We start from the raw sequence: 20,060 nt of genomic DNA on the forward strand, positions 1-20,060 counted from the left end.
CCCTGTTACTTTGGGCAGTTGACCCCAAGTATTTAAGCTCATACGCCTTCTTCACCTTCACGTTCTTCAGCATCTAGCTACTAATGTTGCAGAATGCACCAGTAATAAGAACGGTACTGGCTGGCTATTTGTGGTTCAACTTTCTCTACTTCAGCCTCAGTGATAGTTGGAGTGATAAAATGGTTACCATAGCAACCCACCTCAGCGAGCTCCATCCTGCTAAGTCTTACTCAACAGTTGGATATATCTTGCAGACTGCAATGGAGGATAAAATTGGTCATAAAAACTGCAACAGAAATCGTTCAAAAGTCATTGAGAATGTAAACAAGCTGAAACCTTTTATGACTTTAAGTTAACACAAGATGAGATCAGGTAAGGTACACATTTATTCATCCTTGAGGAAAAAACAATTATTCACAGCAGCCATGAGAGGGTGAACAGTTAGAGAAAGGGAACAAAGAGAAAATAGATAAGAATGAAATATTCTCCACAAACAAAATGCAGTATATACAATGCAACATGAGCAGAAAGTATAAATATATGTGTAAAGTGTATGGACAAATTTTGCAAAGCATACAGTACATACCAATAATGTGACAGACTGTACAGTATGCAAGAGTAACATGCAAAAAGAATAAATATATGGGCAAAAAATATGGACAATATGGACAAATATGGCCATTTACAGTGTAAACAGATAACACATAATGTACACTATGTAATGTGCGGTATATAACAGTAATGAGTTAACATGCAGTGTATACCAGTATTGCAAACATAATGCACAGGATGTGGCAGTAATATGAATGTACGAAGTTGCACTTGAGAGTGTATGCATTTGGTGGGATTATTGTGTGTCTGTGTATGATTGTGCGGGGGTCAGTGAGGTAGTATTGCGCCGCTAAAAAGAGGCTGGTAAAGCGCAGTGCACTTTAGGTATATAATTCCTCAGCTTTCTGCTTTGTGTAAAGCCTTCAGTTTACAGCCTATTCATAATACCATCTCAGAACTATGGCAAAGTATACTGTATAACCAATAACATGTTTTGCCACTTCCGGTGTGATGACGGCGCGAATTCACGGTTGCGGCGGCCTCACTCGGTACCGACCATGCAGTCCTTTGTCCACGACTGCGTGCCCCTTTCCCACTACATGGTACCGGCTCAACTCGACTCGCCCTTTCTTCGTTTTCTATTACTGGAAAGTACTGGCATTTTGGTAACTGGACCACTTTTCTGGTACCAGCTTTGTCGAGGTTCCAAAAAAATTGGAGCGGGTACCAAAATCAATGCAGACCTCCGATTAGTCAGAGAAACGCGTCATTGCATCATCAATGAACGCATGGGACATCACCCGGCATTTTTAAATACCGAAGCGGAGATAAGTTAACAGTATATTTTGAAATTGAAAACCAGGCGTCGCTATGACGACCAACTAAACTGAGGGGATACTGTTACGGTCATGGAAAATGACACAGAAGCGAGTCGAGTCGAGCTGAGCCGGTACCATTTGTCTTCATTTGATGGCTGGGAGAGCTGGCGCTGGATCAGCTGGGAGAGCTTGGTCTGCTGCATCTAGTGGGCCCAGGGACCACGGCCCTGCCCGGAGCTGCGCCCGAAGAGGAAACACCGGGGGCAGTCTGACAGGACGCGGAAGTGGTGGGCTAAGCTAACTGCTTGCCCATGCAGACCGGCAGTTCCAACAGTCATCCTGGCTGGCGCTCGTTCTCCTGGACAGTGATTTTATTTTATTTTTTTAGTTTGGATATATGTGTTAGTTTGGATATATGTGTTAGTTTGGATATATGTGTTAGTTTGGATATATGTGTTAGTTTGGATATATGTGTTCTTGTAGTTTTTGGATGTTTTTTGTCTTTGTGTTGCACTGCTGTGGGTTGAGGGAAATTATGTTTCATTTCATTTCATGTGCGCAAGTACATAAAATGAAATGAAATGAGAAAGTGTGTCTGATTTCTGATTCATTTACCGGTATGGAAATGACAACAGTTGTTACGATGGCATGAGCGTGATTATAAAACTCTGTATTTTATGTTTGCAGGTTATTTGGCGGTCTCATCCTTGATATCAAGCGCAAAGCACCTCACTATCTGTCTGACTATACGGATGCATTTAGTTTGCAATGCCTAGCCTCCTTTCTGTTCCTGTACTGCGCCTGCATGTCTCCGGTCATCACTTTTGGAGGACTACTGGGGGAGGCAACCGAGGGACGAATAGTAAGGCTGCGGCGCTGTCCCAAACACTCACTGTGCTCACAGCCAACTTCCAATACAGTGATAACCCTGGTTTTCAGGTAAACATTTTTAAGGCAACTTGTAATTATTGACACTCCCTATCTCCTCTCCCTGTCCAGAGTGCAATTGAGTCACTGTTTGGGGCTTCGATGACAGGGATCGCTTATTCGCTGTTCGCTGGGCAGCCCCTCACCATCCTCGGCAGCACAGGGCCCGTGCTTGTCTTTGAGAAGATATTGTTCAAATTCTGCAAGTACGTGCATGTTTTTCAGTATCCCACTCTGTACATTTCTCAATCACAATGTTTTTTAATCATTTCATTGAATCATTATGGTAAATGACATACAGCTCATTCAAACCCCTGTGCATATGTTGTGTGTATGCAGTTCATTTCATCTGTATGTTTAGCATTGGTCATAATCTGTTTTTCACATTCAGATTCAGACAACTTTATTTATCCCAGAAGGGCAATTTAGTTTTTACAATCTACCCAGACCATACACAAACTCACAGACAAGTGGCAATCATCATTATGTCAGAGACAATAGACAGCTCTGTACATGGGCAAGAGATGCACACTGTCACCCTCATGTGGCCCTGCATGCAGACTCACACGAGCTTTAGGCCAAGGGCAAAAATTCATAGAAGTTAAAAGAATAGAATAAATAAATGAAGCATTCTTAGGTGCATTGCCGTTACATTCCCCCACTACAGTTAGTGAACGTACAGGCCCACAAGCCATGCGATTAGATTGTCTGAATGTTATTGGCCTGCTGTGGGGCAAATTCAGTGGAAACCAGTGGATCATCTCTCTCAGCATCCGGCTCAATTCTAACCATTTAATGTTCTGATTAAGTTGACAAAAAAAAAAAAAAGACCAATACATTACTTTGTGATAATGGCAGTCTCCCAATCCCCACTGCATTAAACATATCTACCTGAAATTAAACAATCCATAGATGTCATAATTTAATATGGCTATGATCCCCTGTGATCTTTATCTTTTATTTTCTCTTACGTCACCACACAGGGAGTATGGATTGTCCTATCTCTCCCTGAGAACATGCATTGGTCTCTGGACGGCCTTCCTTTGTATTTTGCTGGTGGCCACAGATGCCAGTTCCCTGGTCTGTTACATCACACGTTTTACAGAGGAGGCCTTCGCCTCGCTCATCTGCATCATCTTCATCTATGAAGCCCTGGAGAAGCTCATGCACCTGGGAGAGCACTACCCCTTCAACAAGAACAACAACCTGGACAAGCTGTCCCTGTACTCGTATGTGGATGCTCACACAGAAATTAGGACAATTTAGAGATGCATTTGCTCAGCTAGATTTTAGTGTGGTAATTGGGAACTAATAATTAAGTGCTAAATGCATTTCTTGGAAGGTAAATCCCTGACAGATGAGGGATGTTTTTTTCGTGACACAGATGTCTGTGTGCCCCTACAGATGTTCATGTGTTGAGCCTCCTGACCCCAGCAATGTCACACTGAGGTTTTGGGAGATCAACAATGTCACTGCTACTGAAATCTACTGGGAGGCGTTAGAGGTCAAGGTATTGCACAGATTACTTTTGATTAAAAAAAAAAAAAGGAAAGGAAAGAATTTGTTTGTCATGGAGGATTTATTTCTTCACACAGAATAGGCAGAAGTTTTTCGCTTAAACAAAGACAGACAGAAAAAAAGCACATTTAGGTTGTTCCCCTTAAAGTGGCATGCTCTTCCAGATGGAGTAGGCCCAAGGGAGGAGATTAAGGACATGTGGGCTGGATTATATTGGATTACTCATGCCAAATCACCATAAAAGCCTATTTTTTTGTACTCAGTTAAGTTTTTTTTTTGTAGACGGGGATGCTCTTAAACCGTCTGCTAACCTAAAGGCCGCTGGCAGTGGTGTAATACTAATCCCACTGTCAGTTAGGTGGACCTAATCCTGCCCCTCCATATCTCGTTACAGGACTGCATTGAGAAGCGGGGGGAGTTTGTGGGCAGCGCCTGTGGCCCTCACGGACCCTACGTCCCTGACGTTCTCTTCTGGTGTGTGGTGCTCTTCTTTTCTACTGTCCTCATGTCCGCATTCCTCAAGGATTTCAAGTTCAGCACTTACTTTCCCACAAAGGTATTGCATCGCGTCGTATGTGTTATGACCCCCATGTACTTGTATTATGATCCCTTTGCATGATGTGCCATCGTACGACGATGTAGTCTGGGCTCAAGTTGTAAATGTAGTGCAGCAGTGCACTCCAGTGGTCTTATGTCAGTACTGTATGTTTATTGGAGGATGGAATTTCTTTTCTTTGTAATGCTTCCCAGATAGCCAAGGCTCAGCGTTTTCGGTTTTTGTCTTTCAAAGCCATCCAGCATGCCGAATTTCGCAACAAGAGGACACTGTTACATAACCTCATGCAAAAAGGAACAACTTTTGGATCCACGGAAAGATAAAATACGGGTGAAAAATTTCGGTATTTTTCAGTGAAAATTGGTAAAAACCAAAAACGCTGAGCCTTGCAGATAGCATCCGGATGTGGGCCACATGCAGGGCCAGAAGAAGGCCCTGACAAAATGGATGTGAGCCTGAAGTGGCCCACATGTATAATAGCAAATATGACCCAAATATGCCAAATCAGATGTGGGCCTTTTTTGGCAAATATGCGGTGCTCTTGGCAACATATAATCTGGATGTGACCCTGAAGTGGCCCGTGTGGTAAATGGTGAATATGGCCCAAATATCACAAAACAAATATGGGCCACCTTTGGCAAATATGTGGCATTGCTATGGCTTGGTTCTGACCCAGATCTGACAAACAGGAGTGGACCGCCCAAGTGCCATCGTTCCACGTAGTGTGTGGGCTGGATGAAGTGTCAGGTGTGGGACGGGTCCGGACCACAGCAATTTTGCTATCTGGGATGTGTGTCAGTAGCCTGACATTGCCAGATCAATTTGCAAATGCATCTGTCAGAGAAAATAAAACATGAGCTTGCAGATTTGTCTGGTTGCCAGGCTAGTGCGTCAGCATTTGACGTTCATCATCATGATGTTGACAATCTCGAGGACGTTTATAATCGTTGCATCGTGTCTCCCAGGTAAGGTCTATCATCAGTGACTTTGCTGTCTTCATCACCATCTTCACCATGGTCGCGATAGACTATGCCCTGGGAGTCCCTTCTCCAAAACTTCAGGTTCCCAGTGTGTTTAAGGTGGGTTGGGTTGTAAAATGAGTAACTGCACAAATCATTGTCAGACTCAATCAAATCTAAACTGGCTCTGGATGAATTATGAAGTGAAGAGTCGAGGGCATATCACACACACTGCCGAGTAAAATGTAAATTTTATCTGAAAGCTGTGTGTACTTAATGTTCCTCTGTATTTTGCCAATTAAATCTCAAAATCACGTTCACACACAAAAAAAACAACCAAATCATGCATTCACAGCCCACCAGAGATGATCGTGGTTGGTTCATCAACCCACTGGGCCCAAACCCCTGGTGGACGGCAGTTATATCGGTCATCCCAGCTCTGCTTTGCACCATCCTTATCTTCATGGACCAACAGATCACCGCTGTAATCATCAACAGGAAGGAGCACAAGCTCAAGGTATTTCAGTCAGACTTGGTATCCAGTATAAGCTGAACCAAAAGCGACTCGTAGAGCGACAGATGAGGCAAATTTTGCACTGCTGCAAAATATCGCCAATTTTAACTTGAATTTTTCTTTGGTGTTTCCTCATTCAGAAAGGCTGTGGGTACCACCTGGATCTGTTCATGGTTGGGTTGATGCTTGGCCTGTGCTCTGTGATGGGGCTGCCCTGGTTCGTGGCAGCCACCGTCCTCTCCATCTCCCACGTCAACAGCCTGAAGCTGGAGTCTGAGTGCTCGGCCCCCGGCGAGCAGCCCAAGTTCCTCGGCATCAGAGAGCAACGCTTCACCGGCCTCATGATCTTCACTCTCATGGGCTCCTCTGTCTTCATGACCTCTGTTCTCAAGGTCACACACACACACACACACACATTCAGTATTTGTTTGGTTTTTCCTCGTCAATTCTTGGACGGTTAGCCTCCCTCATCCATATTGGCAAACAGATGGGTGGAACGTGGCATATAGTGCAATTATATGATGCTAAAATTTAGTATTTTTCAATTTTTCATGCAAGTGTCACCTTTTGTACTCAGGTGGAGTTTTTATCGAAAATTTTTATTACAGTAGGTCATTAATACTGTGAAGTCATAGACCGTTTCTACTGATAATAAAATAATACTGACAATAAATAATAATTAATGCTGGTATAATAATGAATAATACTGATAATAAATAATAATACTGATATAACAATGAATAATACTGATAAATGATTAGTAAAACTGTTAAACTCAAAAAAATGAAATGTTGGATTGATTTAAATGTTATGGATGAATAATTAATAGCTTATACTTATATATATTATATTGCTTATATATTATATTATATACAAATATAACTTTATAACCTACTATGCTTATTATGCTACTTAACACAGTTGCATGGAGCCATTTGACATGTCAGTTTTTTGAGTGACACTGCTTATAATGATAAATCATAGACCTTATGATTTTTTTTGGTTTGCTAAAGTGTGCTTGATAATTGCTTTTTGTCCTCCAGCTCATTCCCATGCCTGTGTTGTATGGCGTATTCCTCTACATGGGAGCATCTTCCCTCAGAGGCATACAGGTAAACTCGCAGTACCTCAACATGTTTTTAACATTACGAGGATATGCAAAAGAGCAAGCGAGGGCTTTTGTCAGTTTTGATGTGTTTTACATTGCCATATTTTATCAGTCTTGATACCTTTATGGTGCATTAATGCATTTCTTCCATCATTCTTTTAACGTTTTGCTTTGTCAGCCGTGAAGCACTTTGTAACGTTGCTTTTGGAAAGTGCTGAATAAAGACAGTGTAAAATGTCCTTGTTTGAAAAAAAAATCATTACAAGATGTTCATCATTCAAGGGATATTATTCCGTCAACCTGGGCCTCATATTGTCTACTACTATCCACTCAAATTCCCTTCAAATCCACCATAATTTGTTTAAAATTTTGAGCTACCAATCATTTTGTTTAGAACAGGTGCAACTTTTTTTTCCCCCAAATGGTGGAAGGAAGGCTTCGTGATAGTTTCGTATGCCTTTTCTCCAGTTCTTTGACCGTCTAAGGTTGTTTGGGATGCCAGCCAAGCACCAGCCAGACTTTATCTACCTGCGCCACGTACCTCTGAGGAAGGTGCACCTCTTCACCATCATCCAGCTCAGCTGTTTGGTCCTGCTCTGGGCTATCAAGACGTCCAGGGCTGCCATTGTCTTTCCCATGATGGTGAGAAAACAGTGGTCATTCTTGGGATCTTTTGGCACAGTTTCACAATATCTGGATAAAATCCAGCCTTAATGGGCGTCCAGGTGGCGTGGCAGTCTATTCCGTTGCCTACCAACACGGGGATCACCGCTTCAAATCCCCGTGTTACCTCCGGCTTGGTCAGGCGTCCCTACAGATACAATTGGCCATGTCTGCAGGTGGGAAGACGGATGTGGGTATGTGTCCTGGTTTCTGTACTAGTGCCTCCTCTGGTCGGTCGGGGCGCCTGTTCGGTGGGAGGGGGAACTGGGGGGAATAGCTTGATCCTCCCATGTGCACCCCTGGTGAAACGCCTCACTGTCAGGTGAAAGGAAGCGGCTGGCGACTCCACATGTATGGAAGGAGGCATGTGGTAGTCTGCAGCCCTCCCTGGATCAGTAGAGGGGGTGGAACAGTGACCGGGATGGCTCAGAAGAGTGGGATAATTGGCCGGATACAATTGAGGGGGGACCACAAAAAAAAATCCAGCCTTAATCTACCAAAAAAAAAAAGAAAAGTATGTTCTTCTAACTTATTAGCATTTCAAAAACAAACCTTTTGTGTCTGTGTAGAACAACAGCCATTAATTAGGATTATGGTCACATCCATATTTTCCCAAAGATTCTTTTTAACCCCAAAATGTTAAAACATTGTGAGTCGTGTTGGCTTTTTTCTGATAGGAGGTGTCCGTTCCACCAGCTCTCCTGGATTGTAGGGATAAATGACTGGCAAGGGCTATCTGGGGTGGCACGGTGGAGCAGTGTGGTTAGCATGGGCGCCTCACAGCAAGAAGGTCCTGGGTTCGAGCCCTGGGGTAGTCCAACCTTGGGGGTCGTCCTCTGTGTGGAGTTTGCATGTTCTCCCCGTGTTTGTGTGGGTTTCCTCCCACAGTCCAAAGACATGTAGGTCAGGTGAATCAGCCATACTAAATTTTGCCTAGGTGTGTGTGTGTGTGTGTGTGTGTGTGTGTGTGTGTTGGCTCTGTGATGGCCTGGTGCCCTGTCCAGGGTTTCTCCCTGCCTGCCGCCCAATAACTACAGGGATAGGCTCCAGCATCCCCGCGACCCTGAGAGCAGGATAAGCGGTCTGGATAATGGATGGATGTTAAAACGTGATAAATTTGGAGTTAGTCGAAGTGGCACAGCGACAACTCAATCCAATCCAAACATTTTGGCAAGGAAGGCCTCTTTAATTGGAAGGTTGAATGGCTTCTTTTAACCATATGGTTCATGGGAAAAGATTAAAAGTGCTTTATCGTCTTTGTGTTCTCGCAACAAAAAAAGTCAAGTTGATAAACGATAGAAGAAAAAATAGATTTCCCTTTCAGCTATTAACCGTCTGAATATTCGTACAACTACTATACATGTTATTGAGATGGCGCACAGAAACAGTAGTTTAGTATCTTATGTGTAGGCTATATGACTGTTTATTGGGCTGTGCATGATGGTGCAGGTGCAGATGAGCTGTTTGAATCTTGCAGGTGTTGGCTCTGGTTTTCATCAGAAAGCTGATGGACTGTATCTTTACCAAGAGAGAGCTGAGCTGGCTGGATGACCTAATGCCAGAGAGCAAGAAAAAGAAACTTGAGGATGCTGATGAAGAGGTACATTTCTCTCATATTGTGTGACCTTTAGTTCAGCTGCAGACGTGGTTGCTACTGCCTCTAGATGCACACTGACAACTTGTAAACCTGTGAGGTGTAGATATTGTTCCACATGTAGTAACATTTGGGTGGTGCAGTGGTTAGCATGGTCACCACACAGCAAGAAGGTCCTGGGTTCGAGCCCCAGGGTAGTCCAACCTTGAGGGGGTCGTCTTGGGTCCTCCTCTGTGTGGAGTTTGCTTGTTCTCCCCGTGTCTGTGTGGGTTTCCTCCCACAGTGCAAAGACATGTAGGTCAGGTGAATCGGCTGTACTAAATTGTCCCTAGGTGTGAGTGTGTGTGTATGTGTGTGTGTGTGTGTGCCCCCTGTGATGGCCCGGCGGCCTGTCCAGGGTGTCTCCCCGCCTGCCGCCCAATGACTGCTGAGATAGGCTCCAGCATCTCCGCGACCCTGAGAGCAGGATAAGTGGTTTGGATAATGGATGGATGGATGCATAGTAACATTTCCAGCCTGTAAATATCATAAAGTTCTTTCATTTAAAAAAAAAAAAGCACAAGTCTATTTGGCTAATGATATGACCGGCTACCAAAACCACAAACTAGATGTTTAGATTTGGTTCACCAAGAATCTAAAAATATATACGTTAGCATACTTTTGGGTGAGAGTGAAACAGGAAGACAGTGTGCACTTTACATGCATGCTTAGCCTCGCCACCCACTTTGTATCCCCATCTGCTATTTACAGCAGCATGCATTTCATCTACTTTTGGCTAATGTTCCCATCGGCTTAAACTGTGTTTCACTCATTCATCAGGAGGAAGAACAGAGTATTTTGGCGGAAGATGAACAAGTAGTGCAAGTGCCACTACAGGGCTACGAGTAAGTTAATAATCACTCTATTTTACCATGTCTGGCGGTTAACACTGTCGTCTCACAGCAAGAAGGGTGCTGGGTTCGAACCCTGGGGTTATCCAACCTTGGGGGTCATCCCAGCTCCTTTCTGTGTGGAGTTTGCATGTTCTCCCCGTGTCTGTGGTGGGATTTCTCCGGGTGCTCCGGTTTCCCCCACCATCAGAAAGATGTGCATGTTAGGGTTAATGCTGCTGTCTGTGTCCCTGGCCGAGGCATGGCAAGACCAACTGGAGTTGGTCCCTGGGCGCAGCACGGCGGCTTCCCACTGCTCCTCGCTATACAGCTAGGATGGGTTAAATGCAGAGAAAGAATTTCCCCACGGGGATTAATAAAGTAGTAAAAAAATAAAAGAAAAAAGTCTTATGTCAGTTTTACATGCATAACATGCTACATGAATGTGAACTGTACACAGTGCATGTGCACAGTTCACATTCTATAGCTACAAAGTGCAAACCCTGTCTCTTTGGTTGCATAAAGAAAGAAGTTGTTATCGGCCTGTTTAATTTTGTTATGGCTGGGTTTTTTGTTTTTGTTTTACAGAGGGGTTACACCCATTATCAACATCACAGATGAAATGTCCAAGGGTTCTTTTGGGAATACATGGAATGTCAACAACTGAGACAGCTCCAGAAATAAACAGGACCCTTTGAAGTTATGGTAGGAATTTATCCAGTCGCACTACGTTGAACATTACATACACAACTCATTACCCTACACCTACTGAAAACCCCTCCACAGTCTAACTCTTTCTCAGTATGTGGTTTATTCACGAATCAAACTGCAAAATCCTGCCTCTGGGTGTCCACAAACAGGGACGCATGGCGAGCAAGGATGAAATCAAAGAAAAGGACTTAACAAGTTAACAAGACGCAGCCTCCAGACGTAGTACTCCACCACCTCCCGTGTGCTGAGAGATGTGCATCAGCAACTTGCATGAGGTCTTGACCTGCCGTCATATTCATCACCGTTATCTTCAGTAACACCTTCCCGACTGGAAAATGAAAAAATACTGGCTTCCCACCTTAAGAACCACAGCGCAATGATGTGAGGCAAACGGCAGAAGAAGAAGAAGAAGAAGAAGATGGGGGACAGGATGGAGAGGGTCATTTGGACAGGGTAGTCTTTGGTGTCGTCCTTTCCACCATGTTCTTAAATCTGTGTTACGTACTGAAATGTAGAACTGTTGTCCACTAACTCTGTGTTTTAGATGAAATAGCCATATTTATTTGATGTGTCCAAAATATTTTGCCTCTTTATCAACTGATAAAACCTACAGTACTTTTTTTTTTTTACTTTCTTGTGTTTCTAATGTTCTATTATACAAGCACAATAATGGAAAGCAGAATTTCTCTGAATGTGTTATTAAAGGAATGTTGATTTTACTTCCCCTCATGCATAGAAATAATTTTCAAGCTATTTTTGTTTTTAAATCTGTACGTATTTTGTTTATATTTGTATTTGCAAAAGTCATTATGTCAGTACCTATGCTGGCACCTACTTGCACTCAAACACGTCTGCTTGAATATTAAGGCTTCTCAACACTGCTGGTAACAACCGGGGAATTGTTGTGTTGATCCATAGCCGCCGGCACACCAAGGTTGCTCAAGCTCACCAGAAAACCTTCATGTTTGAATATATTATGGAAATGAATCATTGCATTCAATTTCATATTTTCAATTTAATCGTTCAAATTGGGTAAGCATAGATAACTTTATTTTTGGAAAATCTGATGTAGTATGAGAAGAATTTCACATATTATGAAGTCAACTAAATGCTTGCTACTACTACTACTACTACTGCTACTTCTGGCTGCTCCCGTTAGGGGGCGCCACAGCAGATCATCCATTTCCATCTCTTCCTGTCCTCTGCATCTTCCTCTGTCACACCAGCCACCTGCAGGTCCTCCCTCACCACATCCATAAACCTCCTCTTTGGCCTTCCTCTTCTCCTCTTCCCTGGCAGCTCCATATTCAGCATCCTTCTCCCAGTATACCCAGCATCTCTCCTCCACACATGTCCAAACCATCTCCATCTTGCCTCTCTTGCTTTGTCTCCAAACCGTCCAACCTGAGCTGTCCCTCTAATACAGTGTTTCCCAACCCAGTCCTTTGCAATCCTGAATAAGTACCTGTTTGTAGTTATTCAACCACTCCGCAATGAATTATGTCAGATGTTGCACACCTTGCATAATTAAGTGCCGTGAGATGATTGGTTGAGTAAGTACAAGCAGGGCTACCTATGCAGGGTTACAATGAAAATCTGCAGGATAGGTGTTCCTTGAAGACTGGGTTGGGAAATGCTGCTCTAATACACTCGTTCCTAATCCTGTCCTTCTTCGTCACCCCCAATGAAAATCTTATCTTCACCTCTGCCACCTCCAGCTCCGCCTCCTGTCTTTTCATCAGCACCACTGTCTCCAAACCATACAACATAGCTGGTCTCACAACCATCTTGTAAACCTTCCCTTTAACTCTTGCTGGTACCCTTATGTCACACATCACTCCTGACACTCTTCTCCACCCACTCCACCCTGCCTGCACTCTCTTCTCCACCCACTCCACCCTGCCTGCACTCTCTTTTCCACCCACTCCACCCTGCCTGCACTCTCTTCTCCACCCACTCCACCCTGCCTGCACTCTCTTCTCCACCCACTCCACCCTGCCTGCACTCTCTTCTCCACCCACTCCACCCTGCCTGCACTCTCTTCTCCACCTCTCTTCTGCACTCCCCGTTACTTTGGACAGTTGACCCCAAGTAATTTAAACTCAGCCACCTTCGTCACCTCCGCTCCTTTCATCCTCACCATTCCACGGTCCTCCCTCTCATTCATGCATACTGACTTTCATACCTCTTCTCTCCAGCGCACACCTCCACCGCTCCAGGCTCCCCCCCCACCTGCTCGTATTGCACTAAATGCTTGCACTGCCTATTATTTTTGAGAATCGACTATTTCAAACATTTTGCATCCTAGTTGTATAATGTAATTATTTCATTTAATAATTAAATGATTTTAGGTATGCTAGAACACAAACTCAATACCAATACATACAAAAGGGCAACATACATACTTTGAAACCAAATAAATAGCACTTTTACTAGAATGTCAGAGAAGGTTATATTTATATAAGTCATTCAGCTGTGTTCATTTTCTAGAGTAAAACGTACGAGTAATTTACAAAAATCATATTTGCCTCAGCTTCTGAGATATCTGTTTTGTAGCTTAACTTCAGTGCATCGCGTGTGCATTTAAAGTGTTGTCGTCTCGTGCAATGTTTAGTGTTGCAATACACATTAGGAGGCTCCAGTATGAAGACATTTAGCCGCATTAAACACGACTTGTTTCTCTTACTGTCACTAGTATGTTGGTGTGAACCCCACCCCGAAGCCCCTTTAAAATGCTGTTTCATCATCTATGTACCTCTTGTTAACGTGTATGTTCCTTAATAAATGTCTGTAGGCGGGCTTGTTGTGTCCCTTGTCCCTGTTACCCCTACAGCCGCGAGCAGCACGTGTTGCCCCCCCCCCCCACATTTAATGACGACTTGTTATTAAATGTGGGTCATCAGCTTTTATCATCTTCTTATCAAACACGAACAGCAACAGCTAACACTTAAGCCAAATCTGCCGCCGGTCTGTGACACTGCTTCCGCCGAACACCGGAAGTATTGCCCATAATAGTTTCCCCAGAGACCCCCTCCCCCCAAGGAAATTTGAAAAGGGAAAAAAAAGATGACGTTTTACGGTGCCAGAGTTTCTGTTATATGCGGCATATTAAATTCGCCTAGTAATTTAAGTCTTGATAGCTTTTTTGTTTTTAACATTAAATAAGGTGGTGCTATATTGTTTAAATTCATTAATAAAGTGCAGGGATTTTGGCTTAGTTCCTGACCTTTTGTTCTTATGGATATGGAATTTTCCAAAAACCTCATCATGTTGTATGATATACAGCATGTTATTTATATCTTATCGTTACTAAAACAGCATTACGTCAAACATATCTATTTCAACATCCGTGTTGAGTCTCTTTTGTAGAACGTTTCTAGAAGAGTCCATCCACGGGGGGGGGAGTTCTAGAAGAGTCAATTCGAGGGGGGGATTTCTAGAAGAGTCCATCCACGGGGGGCGTTCTAGAAGAGTCAATTCGGGGGGGGTTCTAGAAGAGTCAGCCGCGGGGGGGGCGTTCTAGAATAGTCATTTCGGGGGGCTGTACTAGAAGAGTTCATCCACGGGGGGGGCGTTCTAGAAGAGTGTATCACGGGGGTTCTAGAAGAGTCATCCACGGGGGGTCTAGAAGAGTCAATTCTGGGGGGGTGTTCTAGAAGAGTCCGTCCACGGGGGGTGGACGTTCTAGAAGAGTGTATCCACGGGGGGGAGTTCTAGAAGAGTCCATTCACGGGGGAAATCAGACCCCTTACTGCGTGACGTAAAAGCTGCGTTGTCAACCAGATGCGCGCGCAGAACTTGTGGCAAAACATGGCGGAGAAACAGCGCGCGCACCTCTGAAACTCACAGGGGAAAGCGTATAAAAGTTAAACGGAGGCAGGTTAGGAATGTGTGAAAATGGACATCTCAGAATATGCCGAAGGTCGCAGCAAGGAAGGCAGAAAGCCTTCCGGGTGGAAAGGCTGAGTCCCGGAGCAGAACCTCCCGGTCCGTTCTGCTGCTGACCCACGAACTGTTATTTAACTTTATACAGCAACGCCTCGCTTTCACCCACTTTCTGCCCCCTTACAGCAGGCCCTCCCCGCCAGCCATCGGCTCACAGCGCCACCCAGTGGCGATGCCCACAAACATCACACACGCCAAGTATATTTACGAAAGAATCAATTGCCGCGCGGTGGCGGCTGGGGCTAAAAAAAAGTTTTTTTTGGGGGGGGGGGCAGTTTAGAAGGACCATGTAGCCTATAGAGTTTATCAGGGTTCGTTGACGGTGGATGATTGACAGTGGACACGAGTGTTGTGTTCTATGCATACGCCAGTAGGTGGCCCAATGTTATGAATGCCCTGTTGCGTGTAACGTAAGTCAGAGAAGAGAAGAGAAGAAGAAACGATCGCTCATCATTGCGACTGCGCTCCGTGCGTCACTTGCTTATACTTACTTACGTACACACACACTGCTTACACAACACGCATCCGAGCAACGACGAGGCGTGGTGCTGGGTGTGAACATGGTTGACAGCCACGAGAATTGTCCAATCACATTAGATCAAAACACATTAAAACAATACCAATTCACTGCCAATAAAAGTGGGAGTGTCTGGGGCAGCACAGAACTGCGCCCCCAGGAAAACCCGAAGAAACCAATCAGACAGCAGCCTCAGGTCACCTGCTCGCCACAAGTTTGAGGGTTTACATAAGGTATCGTTTGGCCGGCGCCCCTCACCCAGGAAGTACATGTATTCAGACAGGAAGTGCATGTATTCAGACAGAAAGTATATGTATTCAGACAGGAAGTATATGTATTCAGACAGGAAGTGCATGTATTCAGACAGGAAGTATATGTATTCAGACGGGAGGTATATGTATTCAGACAGGAAGTATATGTATTCAGACAGGAAGTGCATGTATTCAGACAGGAAGTACATGTATTCAGACAGAAACCAACCAAACACCATTTGAACCGATATTTAATGCTGCTGACAGGCGCTCACAGACTGACAACACTCGTATTTCATCATTATTTGCATTATACCACTAACTTATATTTAACTTGTTTAAGTAGATTTTCATCTCTTGATATTTGAAGGGGGCGGTGCCCCAGCGCCCTCTACTGGCCAGCAGCCTCTCTTTAGAAGCCTACGATTAGGCTAGTTTGTTGGTGGACATGTCCAAGACTGCTCTTACCATCCGTTGTCGAAGGAAAACGAGTTTTGCGTCATCAGATCAAAGGTAAGCCCCCGTAGTTTACTCTTCTGGACGGTGGGATTGTTTGTAGGGTCATGAGGCTGGAATAGCGGCACGCTGGTGGACGAGTGGTCAAACTTGAGGAAGGCACCAACAACTCAGCCGGTGCTTTGGCCGCTGCTGTACTAGGGCAGTATCACATTTAGCGCTGTGTGTCCAGTCACGACACTTTATTTGTGTGAGACACGGACACACACCAGATAGGACACGTCCTCCTCAGATCTCCGCGTCGGACGTTTGCTCTTCTGACCCCGTCCTCCGGTCGACCCGGCGGACCGCACGGGGATCCACGCCTGCCTGCTTCCTTTTTCCATTGGAGTTTTCCCTCTCGGCATGCCATAGAAATGCAGATGCGCGGTTTTACCGTCTTTACGGTTTGTACAACCGACGGCACAACAACTGGGAGGCGTTTCGTTTCGTTTCGGATCAGTTTCTCCGTGATGACCTCTTCGACACGAACGCACACGGTAACAAACGGAGTGTTAATTTAACTCCGAGAGTGTACAAATGGATCCTTTTGTACTCTCTCGGAGTTAAATTAACGCTCAGGAAGTTAAATTAACGCTCAGGAAGTTAAATTAACACTCAGGAAGTTAAATTAACGCTCAGGATTTCACTGTGTAGTAACGTTTACAAACACAACACTCGTGCCTGCTGTGCTGGAGACCGCAGTCCTGGTGCCTGTGCTGCTGGTGCCTGCTGTGCTGGAGACCGCAGTCCTGGTGCCTGTGCTGCTGGTGCCTGCTGTGCTGGAGGCCGCAGTACTGGTGCCTGCTGTGCTGGTGCCTGCTGTGCTGGAGGCCGTAGTACTGGTGCCTGCTGTGCTGGTGCCTGCTGTGCTGGAGGCCGCAGTACTGGTGCCTGCTGTGCTAGTGCCTGCTGTGCTGGAGGCCGTAGTACTGGTGCCTGCTGTGCTGGTGCCTGTGCTGCTGGTGCCTGTTGTGCTGGAGACCGCAGTCCTGGTGCCTGTGCTGCTGGTGCCTGCTGTGCTGGAGGCCGCAGTACTGGTGCCTGCTGTGCTGGTGCCTGCTGTGCTGGAGGCCGCAGTCCTGGTGCCTGTGCTGCTGGTGCCTGCTGTGCTGGAGGCTGCAGTCCTGGTACCTGTGCTGCTTGTGCCTGCTGTGCTGGAGGCCGTAGTACTGGTGCCTGTGCTGCTGGTGCCTGCTGTGCTGGAGGCCGCAGTACTGGTGCCTGCTGTGCTGGTGCCTGCTGTGCTGGAGGCCGCAGTACTGATGCCTGTGCTGCTGGTGCCTGCTGTGCTGCTGGTGCCTGCTGTGCTGGAGGCTGCAGTCCTGGTGCCTGTGCTGCTGGTGCCTGTGCTGCTGTGCTGGAGGCTGCAGTCCTGGTGCCTGTGCTGCTAGTACCTGTGCTGCTGTGCTGGAGACCACAGTCTTGGTGCCTGTGCTGCTGGTGCCTGCTGTGCTGGAGACCACAGTCCTGGTGCCTGTGCTGCTGGTGCCTGCTGTGCTGGAGGCCGCAGTCCTGATGCCTGTGCTGCTGTGCTGGAGGCCGCAGTCCTGGTGCCTGTGCTGCTAGTACCTGTGCTGCTGGTGCCTGCTGTGCTGGAGGCCGCAGTCCTGGTGCCTGTGCTGCTGGTGCCTGCTGTGCTGGAGGCCGCAGTACTGTTGCCTGCTGTGCTGGTGCCTGCTGTGCTGGAGGCCGCAGTCCTGGTGCCTGTGCTGCTGGTGCCTGCTGTGCTGGAGGCTGCAGTCCTGGTACCTGTGCTGCTGGTGCCTTCTGTGCTGGAGGCCGCAGTCCTGGTGCCTGTGCTGCTAGTACCTGTGCTGCTGGTGCCTGCTGTGCTGGAGGCCGCAGTCCTGGTGCCTGTGCTGCTGGTGCCTGCTGTGCTGGAGGCCGCAGTACTGTTGCCTGCTGTGCTGGTGCCTGCTGTGCTGGAGGCCGCAGTCCTGGTGCCTGTGCTGCTGGTGCCTGCTGTGCTGGAGGCTGCAGTCCTGGTACCTGTGCTGCTGGTGCCTTCTGTGCTGGAGGCCGTAGTACTGGTGCCTGTGCTGCTGGTGCCTGCTGTGCTGGAGGCCGCAGTACTGGTGCCTGCTGTGCTGGTGCCTGCTGTGCTGGAGGCCGCAGTACTGATGCCTGTGCTGCTGGTGCCTGCTGTGCTGCTGGTACCTGCTGTGCTGGAGGCTGCAGTCCTGGTGCCTGTGCTGCTGGTGCCTGTGCTGCTGTGCTGGAGGCCGCAGTCCTGGTGCCTGTGCTGCTAGTACCTGTGCTGCTGTGCTGGAGACCACAGTCTTGGTGCCTGTGCTGCTGGTGCCTGCTGTGCTGGAGACCACAGTCCTGGTGCCTGTGCTGCTGGTGCCTGCTGTGCTGGAGGCCGCAGTCCTGATGCCTGTGCTGCTGGTGCCTGTGCTGCTGGTGCCTGCTGAGCTGGAGGCCGCAGTACTGATGCCTGTGCTGCTGTGCTGGAGGCCGCAGTCCTGGTGCCTGTGCTGCTAGTACCTGTGCTGCTGGTGCCTGCTGTGCTGGAGGCCGCAGTCCTGGTGCCTGTGCTGCTAGTACCTGTGCTGCTGGTGCCTGCTGTGCTGGAGGCTGCAGTACTGGTACGTGTGCTGCTGATGCCTGCTGTGCTGGAGACTGCAGTCCTGGTGCCTGTGCTGCTGGTGCCTGCTGTGCTGGAGGCTGCAGTACTGGTGCCTGCTGTGCTGGTGCCTGCTGTGCTGGAGGCCGCAGTCCTGGTGCCTGTGCTGCTGGTGCCTGCTGTGCTGGAGGCCGCAGTACTGGTGCCTGCTTTGCTGGTGCCTGCTGTGCTGGAGGCTGCAGTACTGGTGCCTGTGCTGCTGGTGCCTGCTGTGCTGGAGGCCGTAGTCCTGGTGCCTGTGCTGCTGGTGCCTGTGCTGCTGGTGCCTGTGCTGCTGGTGCCTGCTGTGCTGGAGGCTGCAGTCCTGGTGCCTGTGCTGCTGGTGCCTGCTGTGCTGGAGGCCGCAGTACTGATGCCTGCTGTGCTGGTGCCTGCTGTGCTGGAGGCCGCAGTACTGATGCCTGCTGTGCTGGTGCCTGCTGTGCTGGAGGCTGCAGTCCTGGTACCTGTGCTGCTGGTGCCTGCTGTGCTGGAGGCCGCAGTACTGATGCCTGTGCTGCTGGTGCCTGCTGTGCTGGAGGCCGCAGTACTGATGCCTGTGCTGCTGGTGCCTGCTGTGCTGCTGGTGCCTGCTGTGCTGGAGGCCGCAGTCCTGGTACCTGTGCTGCTGGTGCCTGCTGTACTGGAGGCCGCAGTACTGATGCCTGTGCTGCTGGTGCCTGCTGTGCTGCTGGTGCCTGCTGTGCTGGAGGCTGCAGTCCTGGTGCCTGAGCTGCTGGTGCCTGTGCTGCTGTGCTGGAGGCCGCAGTCCTGGTGCCTGTGCTGCTGGTGCCTGCTGTGCTGGAGGCCGCAGTCCTGGTGCCTGTGCTGCTAGTACCTGTGCTGCTGTGCTGGAGACCACAGTCTTGGTGCCTGTGCTGCTGGTGCCTGCTGTGCTGGAGACCACAGTCCTGGTGCCTGTGCTGCTGGTGCCTGCTGTGCTGGAGGCCGCAGTCCTGATGCCTGTGCTGCTGGTGCCTGTGCTGCTGGTGCCTGCTGAGCTGGAGGCCGCAGTACTGATGCCTGTGCTGCTGTGCTGGAGGCCGCAGTCCTGGTGCCTGTGCTGCTAGTACCTGTGCTGCTGGTGCCTGCTTTGCTGGAGGCTGCAGTCCTGGTGCCTGTGCTGCTGTGCTGGAGACCACAGTCCTGGTGCCTGTGCTGCTGGTGTCTGCCGTGGCAGTGCCCACGGCTCTGTATTTGCTGCCTGCTGAGCTCTGTCAGTGGTTTTACTTGGTTCATAAATGTCAGCATTTATGCCGTCTTTATTAACTGGGTACATACCAGTTCCTCTAAACCCATTTTGGGCAATCTCCACAGTAGCAGCCTTTTTCCATTGCTTGGGAAAACAGAGTGAAGAATTCTGACTTTCTCAATTTCCAACCTCCTGTTTCCCAAGTAAATATCCTCCCCTCTTGTTCCAGCTGTTTTTTATACTTTTAAAGAGGGACTTCTCTG

The 20,060-nt window shown here is 47.6% G+C and overlaps 1 protein-coding gene across 1 annotated transcript in view; it reads left to right on the plus strand.

Annotated features, from left to right (window-relative positions):
* LOC130120969 (sodium-driven chloride bicarbonate exchanger-like) overlaps positions 1–11,006 on the plus strand; it is a 66,366-nt gene extending 55,360 nt beyond the window's left edge. The window contains exons 20-33 of the mRNA XM_056289797.1: positions 2,058–2,232; positions 2,370–2,503; positions 3,281–3,526; positions 3,702–3,807; positions 4,210–4,371; positions 5,337–5,450; positions 5,686–5,847; positions 5,985–6,236; positions 6,888–6,956; positions 7,421–7,594; positions 9,093–9,215; positions 10,032–10,093; positions 10,667–10,783; positions 10,939–11,006. Coding sequence (XP_056145772.1) covers positions 2,058–2,232; positions 2,370–2,503; positions 3,281–3,526; positions 3,702–3,807; positions 4,210–4,371; positions 5,337–5,450; positions 5,686–5,847; positions 5,985–6,236; positions 6,888–6,956; positions 7,421–7,594; positions 9,093–9,215; positions 10,032–10,093; positions 10,667–10,745 — 1,858 coding nt within the window. The 3' untranslated portion in view covers positions 10,746–10,783; positions 10,939–11,006. The remainder of the gene's footprint in view (positions 1–2,057; positions 2,233–2,369; positions 2,504–3,280; positions 3,527–3,701; positions 3,808–4,209; positions 4,372–5,336; positions 5,451–5,685; positions 5,848–5,984; positions 6,237–6,887; positions 6,957–7,420; positions 7,595–9,092; positions 9,216–10,031; positions 10,094–10,666; positions 10,784–10,938) is intronic.
* The last annotated feature ends 9,054 nt before the right edge of the window (positions 11,007–20,060 follow it).

The sequence above is a fragment of the Lampris incognitus genome, chromosome 11 (assembly GCF_029633865.1).
Source record: "Lampris incognitus isolate fLamInc1 chromosome 11, fLamInc1.hap2, whole genome shotgun sequence".
In the NCBI taxonomy this organism is placed as follows: domain Eukaryota; kingdom Metazoa; phylum Chordata; class Actinopteri; order Lampriformes; family Lampridae; genus Lampris; species Lampris incognitus.